This window comes from Rhea pennata, chromosome 17 (assembly GCF_028389875.1).
Source record: "Rhea pennata isolate bPtePen1 chromosome 17, bPtePen1.pri, whole genome shotgun sequence".
Lineage (NCBI taxonomy): Eukaryota > Metazoa > Chordata > Aves > Rheiformes > Rheidae > Rhea > Rhea pennata.
The window spans coordinates 9,766,471-9,787,383 of NC_084679.1; the positions used below are offsets into that span (position 1 = coordinate 9,766,471).

At 36.4% G+C, this 20,913-nt stretch overlaps 1 protein-coding gene across 2 annotated transcripts in view; it reads right to left on the minus strand.

The window, feature by feature from the left end:
- Positions 1-20,913, minus strand: part of LOC134148075 (septin-2) — a 40,956-nt gene extending 20,043 nt beyond the window's left edge. For both annotated transcript variants that reach the window (XM_062589816.1, XM_062589815.1), the window contains exons 1-7: positions 20,831-20,913; positions 14,526-14,577; positions 13,405-13,504; positions 11,821-11,907; positions 11,051-11,174; positions 5,309-5,443; positions 4,737-4,854 (exon numbers count right to left, since the gene is read on the minus strand). In XM_062589816.1, the coding sequence (XP_062445800.1) occupies positions 4,737-4,854; positions 5,309-5,443; positions 11,051-11,174; positions 11,821-11,907; positions 13,405-13,504; positions 14,526-14,552 (591 nt within the window). In that variant the 5' untranslated portion in view covers positions 14,553-14,577; positions 20,831-20,913. The remainder of the gene's footprint in view (positions 1-4,736; positions 4,855-5,308; positions 5,444-11,050; positions 11,175-11,820; positions 11,908-13,404; positions 13,505-14,525; positions 14,578-20,830) is intronic.

Below are 20,913 nucleotides of genomic sequence, written 5' to 3' on the forward strand. Positions count from 1 at the left end.
TGAGAAGGGATTCATTAACTTCAACATCAAAAACATGCAGTCTCTGTCAAAATACGTTTTCATGTATTTGACACCTACAAATATTGGAAGGACAATGTCTACTGTCGGTTGAATTGAAAAGACTAAGCCCACGCCCCACTTAAACTAGAGAAAGCTTTCAAAATCCATTAATAGGAAAAACCATCCATACAGAGTTTTCTTTATTGCCACTAATGTCTGGAATTAGCACAAAAAACCTAATCTGTATTTCTGTATACATTCTTTTCCTAATGAAATCACTGCAGGGGTAAGTAGCTAGCATAATCCTAGGCCTCTAGCAGTTTCAAAAGGTGGTATTAGCCAATCCTTTTTCTGAAGCTTAACAAAATGCTTCTACTGCCATCCTATTAAAGAAAAAAATATTTGAATAAGAAATACCAAATACACTGAACAGACTTGCTTTCACTAAAGTGTGGTGATATGGAGAGAACATCAGGAATGCTGACAGTCTGCAGTAACTCTCTCTTCAAAGAGATCTTGGATGTCTTAACAGAAAAACATTAACTGCAAACTTCCTGTATTAGTATTCCCAAATGGTAACACATGGACTGCAACTACAGTCCCACAACTGGTACCTACATCAAGCAGTAGCACTATTGCAATATTGAACTTCTACAATATGTAAAGTCTGGGCATCCACAACATCACAAAAAGGTGGGGGGTTTTTTGTTTTTTTTTAAATGAAGTGATAAAAACATTCAGAAATGTCAATGTAAGGATTTAGCACTGATATAATTGTGCAAGTCTTTTTTAAAAAAAACTAACTTGATAATATAAATACAACTAGGCTGTGAACGCACGAAAGGTCTTGATGAAGCTTCCCATAATATTGTTGGCTTCCTCCATCTCCTATTGTGATGGCAATCAGTAACTACAGTATAAATAAAACTTGTCCAGCTAGAGTTTGATATCAACTAGAGTTTAAAAAGCTGTTTAAAAGAAAGCAATCCCTCACACCTTTAGAAGAGAAATGACCATGTTATGAACCACAGTTACTCTCACAACAACGTTATCTTGCCAAGTATATAAACATGACACACACGGACACACACAGACAAGGAACTACCACCTATACCAACAGATACAACTATAATTTTAAAAGAAAAAAAAAAGTGGAAATGAGTTTTGCCAATAAGCAATTAACAGTTATGTTAGCTCAATTACATTTAAATCAATAAATGTTAATATTGTTTTGCAGAATGGAGGAGATTTAAACCATCACTAAATGGAAACAGACCATGCTTAGCTGGGATAGGTGGGGCAGTCCTGCAGTGTGTTACCTTTAAGTAGCTGCATGAAACAAGAAAGCACATGTAACCTGACTGAGATCTTAAAGATAAAATTCAAGTGAAACAATAACGGGAAAGCCAACAACAAGGGGTGCTAGAATAATATATTACAGCTGTTAAACCTAGTGCTTTCCTGAAAGGAAAAAAGAATTGCAATAAAAACAAACTGTATTTTACGGTCCTAACAATGAAACAGCATTTTGCTTCTGCAAATCTCAATTTTATTGGCCTCAGAGGATTCTGTGTTCCTAAAGATTAGCCTTCCCATGGGAAATTCAAGAAAAAAAGTCAAAATATTAGTTCCCCTCTCATGAAGTCATTCTTTTGAGCAGGTTTCCTTAGCAGCCTTGCATGGCACAGCTTGTGAAACTGTCCTGCATTTCTTCCCACTCAAGAGTTTTAAAAAATAACTTTGAATTCCAAAAAGACAAAACAGGAATTACTCCAAGCTGGGTTTCCTCTGCAAGCTGATCTTGCTGCTTAGTGCAAAGCAGCAAAACAAAAACATTTTACTTTAGATTGATGGCCAAATGGCAGAAACATCTAAAAAAAATAAAACTTCAAGCTGCGTCAGCAAAGCAGGATTTTGATTCCTATCCTTGATTAGAGATGCTGTTAGCCAAGACGCTCCGAGTTAGAACAATATACAGTAGCTAGACTTTCAAAGCTTTGGAACCACATTATACATTTGAGTTAGTATAAACTCAGTTTGTAGAATGACCTTTGCCAGGAGGGCAAAAATAACAGACTTCTTACCTGTTTCCTAACCACTCCCTCAACAAACTACAGAGTAAGTGCTGTTGATTTTTTTCATAGTTATTCAATGCATAAATAACAATGTGGTGTCCACATCTGTTAGTCAAGATTGTTTTAAAAATCTTTGTTAAAAATAACATTGCTCTAAACTGGAAAGGACTAAACATGAGTGGGCACAGACAGAATATGGCAAAGAAACTGCCTTTAAATTAATCTGTTCATCACAGGACAAGTAAATTAGGATTCATCTCCATCTTCAAACATACAGGCAAATTCTTAAACTAACATCACTTGCAGAAGTATCTTAAAAAAAACAGGCAATTCCAATTCACATCAGGAAACTCGTTTCCTTGCACTACTGCCATGTTTCAGCTAATATCCTGCGTAACAATACACAGTAGCGAATGTCAAGCAGCATGTGCACTACGCTGTGTTTGACCTTACGAGAGGCCACCGAACAGCAGGCAAAAGGAGCATAGCAGAAAAAGACCCAAGACAGTCACAGCAAACACTAAAACCTAGTGAGATTACACTCCTCTTCACTTCTCCCTCCGTGAACAGTATTTCTATCACATAAAATCATTTCACCAACACAATGCACGCTCAGGAAAAAAGACTGAAGCCAGCACAAGCAGCCAGACCTCTGTATTGCTATTCCTTCATGTGTTCCTTCAATTTGCCCACAGCACCTGTGATCTCCTCATAGCATTCGAGGAGGAACACAGTAGAAGCTCAAGAGCCTGAGCAGAATTTCTCCCAGCAAAATTTACAAGTCCCTCTTATGTTCTTTACTGTTATAACAAATGCCTTGGTTTTCAAGTTTTTTTATATATATATATATATATATGTATTAAAAAAAAAAACTTAAACTACTAGTTTATCATAAAGCTGGTCACTTTTGTATATGTATCTTTCTTCCCTCTAATGAGGGGCAACTGACTTCACTTTAAACTTGTTCACTCAAATATGGAAATTTTATTGCTTCTTGCCTGAGTTTTGCAGCATCACTAAGCTCTATACGAACAACTACACTGCTAGCAGTATCTTACCTTGCTAGACTATAGTTGCTTACACATCTACACAAGCCACAGTCACACCTTTGATTGTGGCACTGATCTACCCTGAAAAAAAGAAAAAAACCCTCTGAATTTAGGTTGAGTTCAGCTAACATGCTATTTGGTAAGCATGATCTGAATTAGACTATTTTTCTGGGACAATATAAAGCTGTAATCCTTCTTCAAGAAAACAGAAAAATACCCGTGCAGAAAATCCTCTAGATTAAGAAACCAGCAACCTTTCGAAATAACCGCTGGAAGACAGAGGATCACAATAAAAACATCTGCCACTCCCTCCAGGAGAAACAGAAAGTAGTAGGCTAAGATTATATTAATATGTAATATTAAATATAAAACATTAAGATATAACCTTTCCTTTAAAAAAAAATATTTGCACACTCTGGTGCAAAGTACAGACTGTGTTTCAGAAGTATTAATTTTCTTTGTATCCAAAGCATGATTTATTAAACTTATAAAATCCAGCCGTAGGGCTTCTCAACTGATCAAATGGCTTTTGAGTCAGTATAATCTCATTTTTTTCAGGAAGTCAAAAGTTTAAAAAGTTCAAAAGAAAATTCAAAGGTCTGTAATTATGACAAATTGTACTGAACCACTTCTCAGTCTAATACAATCTAGCCAACTATGCATTTCTTTCTTCAACCAGGTGTATAAAGTCATTCTGAATCAAAGAGGATAAACTGGGAAACATTGAATAGTTACATTCACTGGCCAGGTTAGTCTATGATGAGATTAAATGGAAATTAAAGTGCAAGACTTCTATGACTACAAATGTACAATATTATTGTAAAATACACTACAGTGGCATATTTGGCAGTGACTGGCCTGCCTTGGAAAGGTTTGGCAAACAAAAAATCAAGACAGCAAGTAAAACTTCCAATGTAAAAAGATACACTTTATTATTACTGTCTGGAAAACCTCTTCCTCCAATGTAGTCCTAAGTCTGGCCTGCTAGTTCATGTAAACAGATAACCTATTAGAAAAAAATGTATGTAGGGTTTTTTTTTTTTTTTTTTTTTAATTCGTAACACTGGAGATTAAAAAAGCATCCTGCTAATACATTAGCCTAATTATCTTGCCTCGATATCAGCATTTAGTTTGTATCGGGGTATGCTCATTAAGCATACCCCCAATCATGCCAACTTAACCATGTTTGGTACAAATCATGCTGCATTTAGGGTGCATAAACCAGATTTCTTTTGGATGAAACTAAACCTAAAAATACAATCTTAGAGCATAACATCTAATGCACTCCCACCACTCATGAGCATTCAGATGTCCATTCTGCCCACTAACTGAGAGTTATTCAGAAATACCATATACACTACATGCATACTGTGGGAAACTGAGTCCTCACTACCAACTGTTTTACTCAACAAGCCTGCCTGACCAGGGTGCACTACTTGTTAAAACAGATGAAGCCAGGAACAGCCAGAAGCACACCTGACCTCAATGAAGTTTCACCACCTCATATTTGCTGAAGATTAGGTCTAAGGCTAATATTCACCCTTCTTCAATTTGATTTTGGTTTTAACATTGTATGGGCAGCACTGTTCCAATGATCAAGTGTTAAACCTACTCTTCTCTTCAGCCTCTCTCTCTCCTTCAGCGTCAGTGTGTCGGCCTTAGCAATCACAGGGACAATGTTGACTTTTCCATGAAGAGCCTTCATGAATTCTACATCTAATGGTTTCAGCCTGCCAACAGGGAGAAAAAAAAATGCAATGTATTAACATTACCAAGTAATGTATTAACAATAGATATTGTCTATTTCAAGTATCTACACAAACAGTATGTTCGGCATAAATTAAGAACACCTGTTGATCAGCCAGGTCACGTAAGGGTTGAATTGCAGTTACAAGTGTCACACTAATACAAAGTGGATATCACAAGCTCTTAGGCTTCTGGGTGATAAACAGTGGAATACTGACTGCTTCAAAGCAATATTAAATACTAAAAACTAAGGGAGACAAAGCAGAGGAGAACATTAATCCTAAAAGACCATTTTAATTGCATCGGCTAACTGACAGTGTAGGAAGTAACTCTACTTACATGAACGTTAAGTTTCCACATTTTCAGTTCAAGTAATGAAGTAATGAACCTATGAACCTTTAGGATATGGCACTCTAAAATACAAATGCTTTTTCTTACCCATGCCCAAAGGGAGAAATGAAGTAAAAACAGCAATGGACTCTGTTGTCTATAATGTGGCGCCTGTTCAGACCACTCTCATCATGAAGATATCTTTCAAATTGGTTGTCAATGTATTGGATAATTGTTTTGAAGCTGTGGCATGGGGGAAAGAAAATAGAAAAATGTTAAATCAGTTTTAAAATAATAACAAAAATTATGAAACGATAAGAAGGGCAGTTTTTATGCTTTTCTTAATACCTCATATGTTTCAAAAATTAACATCCTAGCATTGTATCTTTCATTGAGAAAAATATTTTGATAATGCAAAAATATTTTCATAGCAATTCCAGAATATTTATTTATTCCTAGAGCTGCCTGCAAGTGTTCCTCTATCCATTGGATAAAAATGTCAAGTACAAGCTCAAAAAAGCACTCAGAGGTGAGACAACACAAAGACAGGAGCACAGGGTTAAGGACTTCTCTTTTTGGAAGGGAAAGGGGTGAGGATTTGTTTTTAAAGTCAGCAGACATATCCCAGATATCCTCCTGATTCACAATTCTGACCCCAAAACTAGGTTTCCATACATATCATAAAATTCTGATGCTCTAGTCTGTCTGAATTAAGTCAAAATACGCTTGAAAGTCAAACACTGAAGCATTACATGATTAAGCTATTTTTGTTACCTTACAGAATCCTTTTCTGTTGACAAAGAAAAATAATTCCTACTTAGTTCAAGGCAATTTAAAATTCACACTGTAAGAAAGTAAAAGTATACAAAGTTTGATCACATACATTAATTAGAATAAAGAGTGGTGATTAAAAACAGAAAAGAAAACACAGTGCTTTACTAAGAAAGTTGCTTAAGATATTCCAAAGCACACAGACACCTGCAAACAACATTAATAAAAAAGGACACTTTATATTAAGTATTGCAGGGGAAGGAAAATGAACACTGATGTCGATAAGATTAAGCAGGTAATTGTGTGTCATGGACATATCTTAAACTACTTGGAAAAAAAGCAAACAGAAAGCTTAAGTTGAAAAATAGTATTTCTGTTCTTGAGAAAGTGCAAATTTGATTGGAGAAACTTAAGAGGGAACAAACAAGAAAGTATAGAAACACTTAATGATCAGGAAAACAAACACAGAATCACTGCAAAAATCATGACAAGCACCAAAGCTCAAGCCTGTGGTGTGTGGCTCTGACAAACATAATGAGGGAAACTAACAAAAATGATGGAAGGGATCATTTGGATGGAACTTGATTTTCCAAAGTTAAGTAAAGCTTTTGGATCTAGGAGGACTAAATCCATAAATGTATTTACATCTTTGCAAAATTTGCACTTTTGTAAGTCATGCTACAGAGGAGATGCAGGAAAACATGGAAAAGCCTTCATTTATTATTTTTAAGCCTTAGTGCTGCTTAAATCTTTCTAAGGACTAGCATCTTAATACCTAAATATACTAAAAAGGATATGTTTTATATTCCTGCTAATCTTTAGATACTCTCCTCTTAGCTGGTGAAAGGTAACAAGACTAAAGAGGCACAAATATTAGGACAGAAACCAAGCACAAACAATGGAAAAACAACTATCACACATTTCTCTGGGAATGTAATCAGTTTACGTGCAGTTTTCTAGCTCTAATGGCTATAATTTTCCTTATAAATATGGCGTTAGTGTCCTGTACCTCCTGACTTCCGGGAAACACCTGGTTTATACCACTGTGCTATCATTACTTAGGAGATAGCACATCCTGTATTGTAACAGCAAACAACACAACTGCTGCATTTAAGAAGCCCGTTGGGGGAAAACGAACAATATTACCAAGCTGCCAAAGAACACAAATCCAACTTAACATAAGCCAGTAAAAAAAGAAAATTAGCAGCAGCCAGAAAGCCATATCAAAGAATAACCTGCGACACTGCAAGAAAGATGAAACAAGGGGTATGATCACCAACATCTACCAGTTTAATTCTGTAGACTGATTTGTCAATCAACCTTCTGATGACTGTTTCATGTCCAAAATTTGGACCAAATCTTTTTTCTTTCTTTCTATTGTAATTCCCCTCTCTTCTGTCTGATGAAAGATGTTACTTTAAGGTCATTTTTTCCCAATAGTCCCAACATACTTGCACATGGCAGATCCTGTGTGTGTTTCCATACTCCCACCATAGAGAATTCTGCCGTTCTCCAAATACAAGCCTCAGCTGATGCCAAGAGTATTTCTAGATTTAGTCTGGTTTGATTCTAGAATACAGAACTCTAGCTAAAGCTGAGCTGAAACTCCAACTACTGCTTCAAGCAGCATCTAAAGTAGTAATCACTTTGGCTAGCATCTACCTTTTCTTACAGGCTGTTTAAGTAGCAATATTATTTGAAAAACAAAAGATAATTCACATTATAGATTCAGTAAAACATATTCTCTAATAATGCATTTGCCAATCTAATATTGTTGTTCTTCTGATCCATGCTACCCATTGGACAATCTCCTGTCAACTCATTATCATTATTAGCATTTCTTCTGTGATGGAAAGTACATAAAACTGACCCCAGCTCCAATCCTTGAAATTCAAACTCTAGAAGTAAACTATTTCATGAGCGCAAGCACAGAAACAAAAAGAGATTAGGAAACCTACTCAAGAAGAAAGATTTTTTGAAACAATATGAGTGATTACCATCTCCTAGAAGTGTTGCGCCAGTTTGATGACTTTCTTCACTTCTCTTCAAAAACTAACCTCAATAAAATCCATTACCCTGAATAATAGGTACCTTGCATAAATTGCAGCTTCTCAAAAAAAAAGTTTGTTAAAAAAAAAAAAGAAGAAGAAAAAACAAACCTAGATCAGCACCATCTACTGGTTAACTGTAACTGCAGCAAATGCCCATGAACATAAACAAAAGTTCATGAACATGAACTTGCTGTTTCCTTCAGAGTACCAAGGAAGGAAGATATTGTATTAGGTTAATCTTGACTAGAGGTTGAAACAAAGAGTCTATCCATCCAAGTTCCTATGACATCCTGTAAAGACCAACAGACTTTGTTTATCAAAATGAAACTCACTAGTGGCCTAGAGAAGCAGAATCTTTTCCTGCAACTTCAGAAAACAGGGATAGAAAAAGAAATTTAAAGTCAATTGTATACTTTTGCACTGTAGTATGCAAGTATTATTTGTTCCTATAATGTACTTTGATGTCTAAGAATTGCTACAGAAAACTAAGTATAACACACTAAATTGTTCTACTGGATCTGAATCATCATGCAATGACCTTATCTAGCAGGCTTCTAAAGAGAAAAGGGAAAAAATCCAAACACACAGGTCTCTAAGAAACATCTTACCAGAATAAACAAAGGGCATCAGAACACAATCAACAGGAAAAGCTCTATGTAACACAATACACTGGCTGCTGAGCTCTTGACTCCAGCGGAAGGAAGCTCAAGTCAACAGTGCATAAAATAAGCAAAAGGTATACTGCAGTCCAGAAAGATGTCTTACTATTATGCTGAAGGACTGATTATTCTTAACTCAGTAACATAAGAAAAGTGCAAGGAAAATAATGATACAAATCCCAATGTAATTTCACTTCCAACCTTTCTTTTAATAGATTTCACACTAATGCAATGTACCTTTGCCTCCTTCGTTTTTGCTGAGCTTCTACAGTACCCCACAGAAAGAAAAGAGAAAACATGTCTGATAATTGTATTCTTCAGAGTGCTCTGAATAGTACACTATGCTGTCAAAAAAAGACTACAAAACATTTTATTAACAGCATTGTACGTATATATCAGCTATTTGCTCCCAGGTCTTTTCCAGGTCTTTAACTAATACTGAAAAACTCAAATCATATCAGCGTTTACTCCATGCTCCCTTTCTCTGGGCAGTGAAATTTTTTTTACATTAAGATTCCCTTCACCACCACTGAGAAAAGTTTCAACAAAACTGAGTGGCAAAACAAAAAAATTTATATTTTCTTAGAACTTTTTAAAGAGACAATTGCATGGAAATTCAAAGTTTAACTTCCAATTGCACTGAAATAACTTGGGTTTCCTAGTAAGCACACTAATATATCACATTTTCATTCAAAAATGTATTGCAAGATAAATTTGCCACATTGGAAGAAAGGTGTATAGTATGATTTTGAAGCTACATTTATGAACAGACATATTAACTCTAATTTTATGCTATGAACTGCCTGGTTCCTTCATAGCTGCTGTACCATATTCTTTCTTCATGAGTTACTAAGCAAGAGTGCACGTAGTCCAGTGTATTTGCACACAACTAGTTCAGCTTTTAAAGGTTATCAGTGCCAAAAAAAAAAAAAAAAAAAAAAAAATTAGAGAGAGCTAAGCATCATAAATAAAACATAGTCCTACCCAAAGGGCTGGCATTAGACTATAAGAAGAGACACTCAAAAGTACTGGTCTAAAAATAAAAATAAATAAATAAAAAACCCATAGAAACTGTATGGGTCAGAAACAAAGGAAAGATGATCAAAAAAATTTTCTCCACCAGAACTCTGCCCTATCTGACTTGCTATGCTGACAGATTTGAATGCAGATATCAGAGAACCTTATAGGAGGAAAAGCCATTCATTTTAAGAGAGAATCCTAGACAGTCTGAAAAATCCTGGAAAGGACCAAGTCCTTCCAAAAAATTAAAGAGTAGAGAGAAAATTGAAACAGGCAGTTATACACAAGTAATACAATTTTCCTAAATCTGTGTATTTTAGTCAACAAAAGAAATAAGAAACTTGTTTTGAAAGCTTGCACAAAACCTTAATGATCATATAATTGATGATATGAACTACAGCATCCAGAATGTAAAAGTTCTTAGAAAACTTGATTTAACCATAAGGTAACAGGGTTTACGGAACTGGACTCAAATACCCAGGAGTCAAATGTACTACCAGGTTACTACTCAAAATCCAAGGCTAATAGCAAAATTCTGCTTAGCCTCAGGAAACCTTAAACCTACACAGGCTAAGCACAAGGCTTCAACAGTGCGATGAGAGAACACTTAGAAATACTAATTACAAAGTTAAAGAGACAGCTAAACTAAATGAACTCAGCCAACTCTATGACTCTAATCAAAAGGCTGCAAATAAAATAGCCTAGATATTGAATGAATCATTTAACACCAATCTCTTAGTGTGAGCCTAAACTAGGGAAGATTTAATCCACAGACACAAAAATACAAACTATTTACTACAGGAATTTTTGCTGTTGTTGTTACAGGGAAATAGTCAAAAGAATTTCAGGTGGTGCTGCATTTCTATTTATATATGAATCCAGCACTACCAGAGTTTGGTTTAAAAAAAGATAAGATCTAACCAGTTTTTCATTTCATGACTAACACATTCTTCAAATGCATCTCCCAGCACAGAATACCCCTAAGCTTTCCTTCAGCTTTTTATTCACCAAACATCAAGTGCTATTTCCACAAAGTTACAGTGAAAGAACTAAAGCGAAAGGTTCACCAAAGCATGAGAACTGTATTTCCCCAAAAACATTTTCTTTCCAGCCAAATAAGGACAGGATTCAAAAAACTCTCCACCATGAATTCAGAATAACACTACATTAATGTTAAAATAATGAACCTGCTGCTTTCCTTTAGTCCATCACAAGAACAGGACAATACACAGTTCTCCAAATACCATTTCCACCAGCTGAATCACTGAGGTACAGAAAGACAGACAGATACACTACAGGGGCACATAAAATATGAGCTCTATCAGGCAAAGCATTATCTACACACATACCAGTCCTGGCTGTTAATGGCATCTCCATATCCCGGTGTGTCAACTACTGTTAAACGCAGTTTCACCCCTCGTTCCTCTATCTCTACCGTAGAAGCTTCAATTTGAACTGTTCTCTCTATTTTCTCTAAAATAAAGGAACATTTTAGTTGTTATTACTCTTATAAATGCCACAGAAACCCCTGTGGGAGAGAGTAATAGAGGAGGAAATGCTATTTGAAGTGTATTATTACTACATGACATAGCATATTTTAAAGAAAAACTATAAAGAATCAAGTTAATCAAAATTTAAGAACAAATTTTTGTCAATAAACAAAATGTAATCAACTAAAAAAGGCTGTATTACATATAAATATGCAAAAAATAGTTAAAATCATTATCAAAAATAAATAAGCATGTTAGATTTTTTTACAGAGATATAGAACCTCTAATAAGGATTTAAGGCATGACAAGTGAAAAAATTAAAGGAAACAGGTATTAGAGTAAAGCCACATTTAGGCATAGTGACACCTAAGTGGTTTGGGGTTTTTTGTTTGTTATGGTAACACGTGACAAAGAAACAGCAAAAGCTGCTGAGCCTGTGAAAGGGAATACAAATAAGAAAACAATAGCTCAAGAAACTACAATTTGGAGGGTTAAAATATGGCCAGATGGTGAGAAGAGAGAGTTTAAAGCATCAAATTATCACCAGAATGAAACAACGTAAACTGAAGGAACATGAAATTTAGTATGGTTAGAGATACGTGCTGGAGGAACTGAGAGACCACATTTACCTGCAGCTCCAGGAATATAACGTTCTGGATAAAGATCAGTCAGGAAGAGACTGTTAATTAAAGTGGATTTGCCCAAACCAGACTCACCTGCAAACAAAGTAATTCAGATAATTAAGCACATACTCATTAAAAAAAAAAAACACACACTCAAAAAATTCCTCTATCCCCAAGTCGATATTACAGAAGAAAAATAATTTGTTCATCAGGATGCACCCTAGGTTTTGAGATAAAGACATCAAAGGTTCAGCTAAACAGCTTTAAAACCACAGATAAAACAGTAAAGGCTTGTTTTTCAAGCATTGCATGAAAATGCTGAGTTTACTGTAATAGATTTCATAATGAAAGCTAAAAGGTCATATAATACTGACTTTAGATCTAGAGATAGTTAATTTACTTTATGGAAATACAATTTTTTTTTTTCATTTAAAATTATGAAAAGAGTTTGCAACTCTCCTGTGACAGTTTTTGTGAACTTTAAAGTGTTCCTAACCTAGGAACTGAAGCTGAAACATAGTTAGGAGTGAGAAAGAATAAAGTAATATCAAATCACCATTCCAGCTTGGCATTCTTATATCTAGGGTACATACACCATGTAAAACATTTAACAAAGAAAATCATAAAAAGTCATTCAAAAGTCACCTGAAAAGTTCCATCATCCTAAAAGTTCAGGTCATACAAATTTTGAAATGATTTTGTCCTACATTAAAGTCTTAAGTTAAACCAGTAAACGCAATTACTAAATCTTTATTTCATAAAATTCTAATTCATTTAGAATAGATTAGAGTCAGCATTTAAAAAAAATTGTCCATTTTAGATGTTATTAATCTAATCTTATAGGTGGAGAAATAATATGTATTTATCATCACAAACTACCTGAAATAAAAAGCTCTACACTGATCACAAATCGCTTATTTATTGTAGAGAGTTTCTTAAACACTGTCACCAAATAATCCCAAACACTACTACAGAGCACAGGAAAAAGGAAGCATTATGCATCTCTTCACATTCATTTTTCAATAACACAGTTCCAGAGTAATTATTATAAAAACATGGTAGTGATTTGGACTCCCTATGCAATTAGGTCACATTAAACTGATTAATGCAAGTGTAACTGAGCACATCATTCAAATTGGCTTTGCAGTTAAAGAGCCTTCCATCAAATTCTTCTACAGGCACTCTTCATAGAGAAATTAAAAATGTACTTATAACAGAGTGAGTCTGTCTAGAATACTAGAAGCTACAAGAACAGCATCACAATTTCAACAGCAAGACATTCGTTTTGCACAATCTTGTCTTCATCTGGAGAAACGGAATCCAAGAAAGATTAAGCAACTATTCCTAACATCTGATGATGAGTCAGGAACACAAGAATGTCCTGTTAGTTCAAAGTCATCATCTTAAAGTCATCTACAAATACTCCCTCCTACAGAATATGACCAAATAATACGAGAATTAGAGAGTGGAGAGGTTCAAAGTTTTTCTTCTCTACATCAGGCAATTGCTACCTAGGAACATGTATGTGGCTAATGTGAAAGAAAACTTTTTTTTGTTGTTTTACCAGTCAAAAATATTTGAGTCACATACCAACCACCATCAGCGTGAATTCAAAGCCCTTCTTTACAGACTTCCTGTGGACCTGGTTAGGCAGATTAGCAAATCCCACGTAGCCTGCTGAGTCAGAAAACTGACAAGAAAAACAAAGCTGAGTAAAAATGAGATCCTCTTCCCCCAAAAAAAGTTGAACTAGGGTTCACTTGATCTTATACCATAAAGCATTAAAGTACACAAAGCACATAGAAAAATAGAGAATTAAATGATTTTTTTGCGCTGTAGCCAGGCAGACTTTGAAATAGGCCCATTTGCCAAGCAGACTGATACAAGTAGAGATTTAGTAACTACTTTTGGCTACACAGAAGTTTTTCCTCTGTAACAAATTCTGCAAGCTTACAAGAACACGGTGTCATTAATCTAAAGCTGTAAATTCTGCTATAAAGAAGTTCCAAGCTAGAATCAAAACTGTGTTAAAATTTAGTATTTGCCATTAACATCTTCTGCAAGAATAAATAATGTGCACGCTTGCACACAGAAAAGCAAGAACACTGTAAAGCAGAGATAACTAAGATGCAACCAAAGATCTTCTGCTTGTTAGATTGTTCATCTATCTTAACAATGCTAAACTTTACCTGGTAAGGGATTAGGGCCATAAAAATGATGGTTTGTTTCACCATCTGCTATAAACTGCAGCCACTTGATGTAAAGACTTACTAGCTAGGTGTAAAGAAATGCTTTCTTCAAAGATGAGTTTATAAAAAGAACAGTTTTGATACAATGTCGCACTGCAAATACTTTCCATCTGCAAAGTGGGAATGAAAAAAAATCTCTTAAAGACAATTATGTTATTTGCTAATAATCCTTTTAAAAACCATCCAGATGGGCAATATTAGAAATGAAGATCTGCCAAATGAAATTTCTGGAGGTGAACACATCACTGGAAATGTGTAAGCAAACATGGAATATCTGGCAAATATCTGAAAGTCTAGAAATATATATAAGCTGTGTTTTTACTAAAAAAGTTCCTTTTAAGAAATATACCTGAAGCAATAATATATTATTTATTCAGTTGTAACACTTCAGTAAAACCAGAAGTACTTTCAGAAGCTGAACAAATTCAAAATAAAATTTTGGTACTGCAGTATTCTATTTACCTTTACTTTTTCACCTGATTGAGACATGTTTGATCACTCCAAGTTTCAGACACTGGAAAATAAAATCCATAGTATGTACGTTAGCTGACTTGAAGATTACATTAATTGTATTGTGCACTGAAGTGCACGTAATAATCACATTTTATTCTAATAGAACGAAATGTCACGTATTCAAAGATTATCTGTACACTGCATAATAAACTAGCCATAATGAAATTTGAAATTGCCTCCTTCTGTGAAGCTATTCACATAAAATATTACACAGTATTATCAAAAACAGAATACTTCATCTACATATTTTGCAGACTTAAAGATAATTTAAAACCTCAAAATATTAGAATTCAGTACCCTTAAAGAGCTTCCATCCATCCTATCTTTAAAGAAAGAAAAATCATCTATTGAAAGCAAAAGCTGAGCGTGCATAGTACTTTTAAATTTTTTTAGTTCACTTTGGTTCCACAATTAGCTAATAAAACCTGAAATTCAAATTCTCCCTGTTCCTAAACCTCTATGCAGAATAGAAGAAATCTTTTTTTCTTCTACTTTAATCCTTTCCAAAGATGAATTACGCTATCTTAAAAAAATGCTTACTGATAATTGAATGTAACATAACAGTTGTCCAAAAAATGAAGTTTGAGAATTGTGACTGCATGTAAGGATTCTCTAGAGAACAGGTATCGATACCTACTAGCTTTCCAAGTGAAGAGTGTAACATTGTTTCCAGTCACTTCAAAGTACAGTTAGTAGATACTAGGACTACACCGACTGTTGCAGATTCTTGGGTTTGGCTAAACCATATTAGACATGAAAATTCACCATGATCTGAAAGACTTTCACAAATGTTAGGAATTTAGTTTCAGACCTGAAGAAAAGCTGCATTTTGGCAAGCTCTTATCTTTTTACTCAAGGATGTTAGTTGTGCTATAGATTAGTGATCATGGTAATAGTGAAGCCCTTTATTTAGGGTAGCTGCATAACACTGACAGGAAATGAAAAAGTGGAAGGAACACTTCACAGCTTGATTTGTTGACAACACCGCTCTTGGCCCGGGAAACAGGGGGAAGTGACCTACGGAGGCACCTGCATGTTCAGGCACAGATGCTTTCCTGTTGGGTAGCAGGAGTCTTTCTAGCAGGATGCCATACAGTTTCTGGCAACTGCAGTTTGACAGTCAAATCCTAGCATAGACATTCTAAGCTTGGGACTTAAGAAAAACCTGAAGTTAACTTAATTGCAACGTGGATTTTTAATGAGGACATGTACTTCATTTGCCCTGAATGAGACACTTCATATTCTGTCAGCTGCATAGACACTATCCACCCTGTAAGAAAGGAATTCTTTTTTTCCTCCACCAACCACTTTCCCACACAGCCAGTTAATTTATTTGCTAATGAAAGCCTTCTACATCCATTGCCTTAAAAAGGAAAAAAGAAGAAAGAAAGAAAGAAAAAGGGAGAAAAAGAAAGAAAGAAAAAACAGGAGGTCTTGATCCTAATCATCTTCTGATTGTCTCTATTTGGCATTCCTCAAAACGTCATGGGAAACACCTCACAGAAACAGTTTCGAAAAAACAAGAGTTTATTCTTCTTTGACCAATACATATGGGCTCATTCAGGCTTCCAGCCAAACCATGTTACAGATGCACGAAGACTGTGCATTCCTTCATCACAGCTTAACTGATGGTTTTAATTCATTGCTTTGTCCAAGTTTTGTTTCTACATTTGGAAACTTCTGCTGTCATCTTCGTCTATAAAAGAACAGTTTAAAACAGACGAGGAATCATACTAAATGCTGACACAGATGCACCTTCTGGCTGTTTTCTCACTGCAATGGAAACACAGAATCAACCCAAAGCAGCTGCCTATAGTAAAAGGGAAAAGGGGGAAACAACTCAGATTTATATTAAATTCTGTAACTACTTCTGTTTTAAACTGAAAATGTAGACACATCTATAGCAGTACTAACCAAAGCCCTCAATTAGGAAGCAGGTGAGTGAAAACTGTCAGCTGCATGTGACACATCTGGCTTAAAAAAAAAAAAAGTTTGTCATCTCATAAAAAGCTAAATTTACAACTCATTCCACAAGCAGAACTTACAAGTCACTTCTCTGTGGTGTTGCATTTTATGATTGAATTACCCTGTATCTAATAATGCATGGGCACTGAATGAAGCTGCTCCCGAGCTTGGGCATTTGTAGCTGCTGCTCATTACCTCCGATATTAAGGTATCGCAGCTCAATGAACACATGGAATTTATGAAAATTAAATAATTTACAAGTATTTTCAAACACAGCTACAAAATATCATGGATCAACAAATACTAGTAAGCCAGAGATTAACAATAATTTCCTTTAAAGGTTCTGAGCTTCTCTTCCATACAGTTCTGATATTAAAAGTCAGCTTAACATAAACACGATGTATCTATTAGTTTAGAAAACCTGAGCAATTTACAGTGTAGGTACTCTGCTACAAAAGCAACAGATGGCATTTGTGCCTGTTTCTTCTTTTATCAACGAAGGCGTAAGAATTAAAACAGATCACATTATGAACCTCCAGAATTTTCTGGGAGATCGTTATCTATTGCACTGGACAGACTTCCTGACTAGTAAGTCAGGACATAAGATACATTTCCTAGTGATTACTGCATGCAGAGAATGCTATTTTAACGAACAAGCTAAAGGTCAAGTGACCTCAATCTCTAATAGGTCACAAAATTAATTAAAAAAAAAATTTTTTTTGTCTGCTACTCCTTTCTACCCAAAAGGGTAGGACAGCTCAAGCTGAATAAAAATTGAACAGTAGAGTAGAATTTTTTACTTCAGTCCATAAATCCAAGCATACCTGAAATTTTATAAGGGGGTTAAAACCTTTATTTTTTTTTTTTTTAAAAAAAAGCCACTTGATGTGTATAACTATGAAAGATAGTGTATCCAGTAAGAATAATTTAATATGGATAAAATTTTATTAATAATAATTGCTAATAACCATCAGCATTATGGCATGATTTATTAATTCTAAAGGAACACAGTAATACTTAAGAGGGGTACATGCCTAACACACTTTTAGAGAAAAATGCTTTTCCAAAATGCTTAAATATGACGCTGTGGTTCAAAAGAATACTCAATTGTTTAACCCTCAACATCTTATGCAATTCATAATACTGCCCTCATGAGGTTTTCTAGAAAATGATTCAGTCAACTGACTTCCCTTGATGATCATGAGTTATCCTTCTGAAGCTTTATCATATTACAAAAAAAATCTAAATTTACAGACTACCAAAATCAGACAGCAACACAAAACAGTATCTTACATCATCTTACAACACCAAATCACTGGAGCACGTAAAGCACTGCTTACAAGTACTACCTTGTAAATGGGTCAGACCACACTAAACATCAGTAACTGCAGAACTCCTGCAATCTCGCTGCATCCAGCTGATTCATACATCAAAATAATGTGAGGTTGACTGCTTGACAACACCCTGACAGCTGCACATCCAAGAAGTGTAATGCTTGAATTTATCAACTCTCCATAAAAAAATAGGTGGGGGGGGACAGGAGGAACAGAAGAAGTCATAGCTGTTCTATTTCACTTAGATTTTCAAAGGATCATCTCAGTCATCAGGAGATAAGCAAAGCAGCATGTATAAAACATTTCAGAAAGAAAGAAGTAGCTAAAATGCAACTGCATTAACACATGCATTAGCAGTCAAACTATGTAAATCATTATAGTCCACATTTTTGCACATCCAGCAGAAGAGAGACAGTTAAGCTACGGTATAGCAATATTGAACAAAATTTAAGTTCTGGACTGGATATCTTAATAAAATTTAATTTTGGATCTCACTGGATTCTTGTCCTAAATATTGTGCTGTTCTACACTTGAAGGGACCAGACAATCACCAGCTTCAGCTGCAGTAACCTTCTCTACAAATACAGAGGCCTGGAACATGCCACCTTACCATCTCCCGCTAGGAAAAAGTATTCCACTGAGAGAGAAGGAGAAGGGAAGGAAAACAGGTCATTTCCTTTGTTCCTGTCAGGATGCAAGAAGTAAACTATTGGGAACAGGCACCCTGGGAGTTTCTTAACAGTAACTAGCACAAAGAAAGTTCTGTGAAAAATGGACAGAGTGTTTCCATATAAGGATATTAAATAATTGTTTTAAAAGTCACTTCGGAGTGACTACAACAACCATCTCCACAAGCAGATTAGTCTTTCTGAAACATCATCTTTCTCTTCACTTGATATTATACAGCTTTGTTTCCTTCTTAAGTGTACGATAACTGAAAAAGCAACTACAAAAGGAAACAGTCAAGTAAATAGGTTTCTGAGTGCTGGAACTGGCCTCAACAACACCAGCACTGTGGAGTCACATTTCCAAACTTAAAGCAGAGAAGAGCAAAAACAAGACCATCTCAATAAAATATCACAGCCTGATTTCTCATTTGTCACAAAACCCTATGAAAGAAGGATCAGATTCAAGTATTGAGGCATGAAATTAGAAAACAAATTTAGAGCTTCTCAAAGCATCTCACATTCCAAGAAATATGGAAGTATGGTGGAAAAAAAACCACACACACACACACTGTATTCTGAACTGCAAATGGGCGTATTAAAATACAAAGCAGTTAATTCAAAGCTATTTTATGTAGCTGACATTAGCAACGTTCTATGAATCGCTCAGTTCTATCAAACAACTGCGGGTCCAGCAGAGCTTGTTCTCTGCATCATGCATTGTATGGAGTCTGCCTCTACCTTTAGGGTTAGAAATCCCATCGCAGGAGTTCTTATGACAAGCATCAACTCCACCCATACTAAAGGCTGGGAATGATTCCATTTTCTTCTTTCAGAAACAGTTGTTACCAACTGAAGGAATCCTTTTCTACACATTAACAGTTCAATGCATCTCTGCATTGTCCTGCTTGAGGAAGCAGAGCCTGGCACTTTCACCAACCTAGAATTCAGAACATAACAGAGCAAACAAAAATACAGCTACAGCACTCACAGATAGACCAAATTAAGTGTTTATCACCTTCTTTATATTAGAATTCATATTCAGCCTGCATTATCTTAGAATTCAGTGTTCATATGCTTTACAGATTTTTATTTTTGATAAGGTATTTGAACCATTGACACACAATATAAACTACTATCTTCATTAATGGGAATGCAGTGCTTCTTACTTCAATGCCTTTAAAAGCCCTCTTGATGTCAAGATAAGCCCTGTGGTAACTTTCACATTGAGAATGCAGTACATTACATTTATGTGACTTAACAGCATGCATAAACACAGCAAAGGGAGGCAAAAACTAAGGAAGTGACAAGGAAGAACTCTGTATAAATGCTGTTCTTTAAAGGAAAGGTCTAAAAAAATAAGTGCATGAATCTGGAGTTCTGATTCTAAATTTCCATTTCAGTGTTAACATGTTACTTCAGACAACTTACTTTCTTATCATCATTTCAATTAATACTCCCTGAAAACGCACAACAGAGGCAGTAATACAACTGATCAATGATCAGTTTTGTATCCTGCATGCAAATGATAACCTAAGACTTAAGAAAAAATTTAAGGTGCATTTGCATCTGCTGCCAAACAAAGTGGTTTTGAGTAGCTGTAGACTTGGCACTTCTACTTCTGCATCCCCTTGTCCCTTGCAACTAGCGCTTGGCTACGTTTTGTGTTGCGTTTTTTAAAAGCATCTGAGGAATGCCAAATAGATAAAGAACTTCCTGCTTCCCTCCACACCCTGCATCTCCAGCTAAATTATGGTGGGCAGATCCCAGCAGCCCAGAGGAGCCTTGTCCACGTCTGAAAAATAATGCATGCCTTGCTTCAAGAACAAATAAAACTGCGAATAAAATAGTCTATAACCTGAAGCCTACACGGAAAAAAAAAAAAACATAAAAACACAGGGTTTGCGCTCGGATATGCTTCTCCGCTCCTCATACATGAGGTCAAAAATCCCTCCCCCGCCCCATCGGAGGGAGAGGCTGCCGGGACCGCTGGGCCGAAGCCTCGGCGGCAGGAACTGCGGGGCGCAGCAGCGGGCAGATGCCGCGGCCGCCCCCGCCCAGGCGGCCGGGGGCTGGGGAGGGGAGAGGGCAGCGGCAGGGGCTGCCAGGGCCCGAGCGCCGCCGGGGCCTCGCCCGCGGGCGAGCGCCGGGGCCCGGGCCGGGGCCGAGCGCTGCGGGGCGACGGGCCCGCCCCGGCAGGCTTGAGCGCTCGGTCAGGCCGGGGGCTCCGGGGGAGGGTGGCCGGGCGGGGCAGGGTGGCCGGGCGGGGCAGGGAGGCGGCGGCGCTTACCTGAGCCCGAGGCCCCCGAGCCTGCGCCGCCTCCGCCGCTGCCAGCTACCACCCCCGCCGAGCCCTCCCGCATCCCATACACC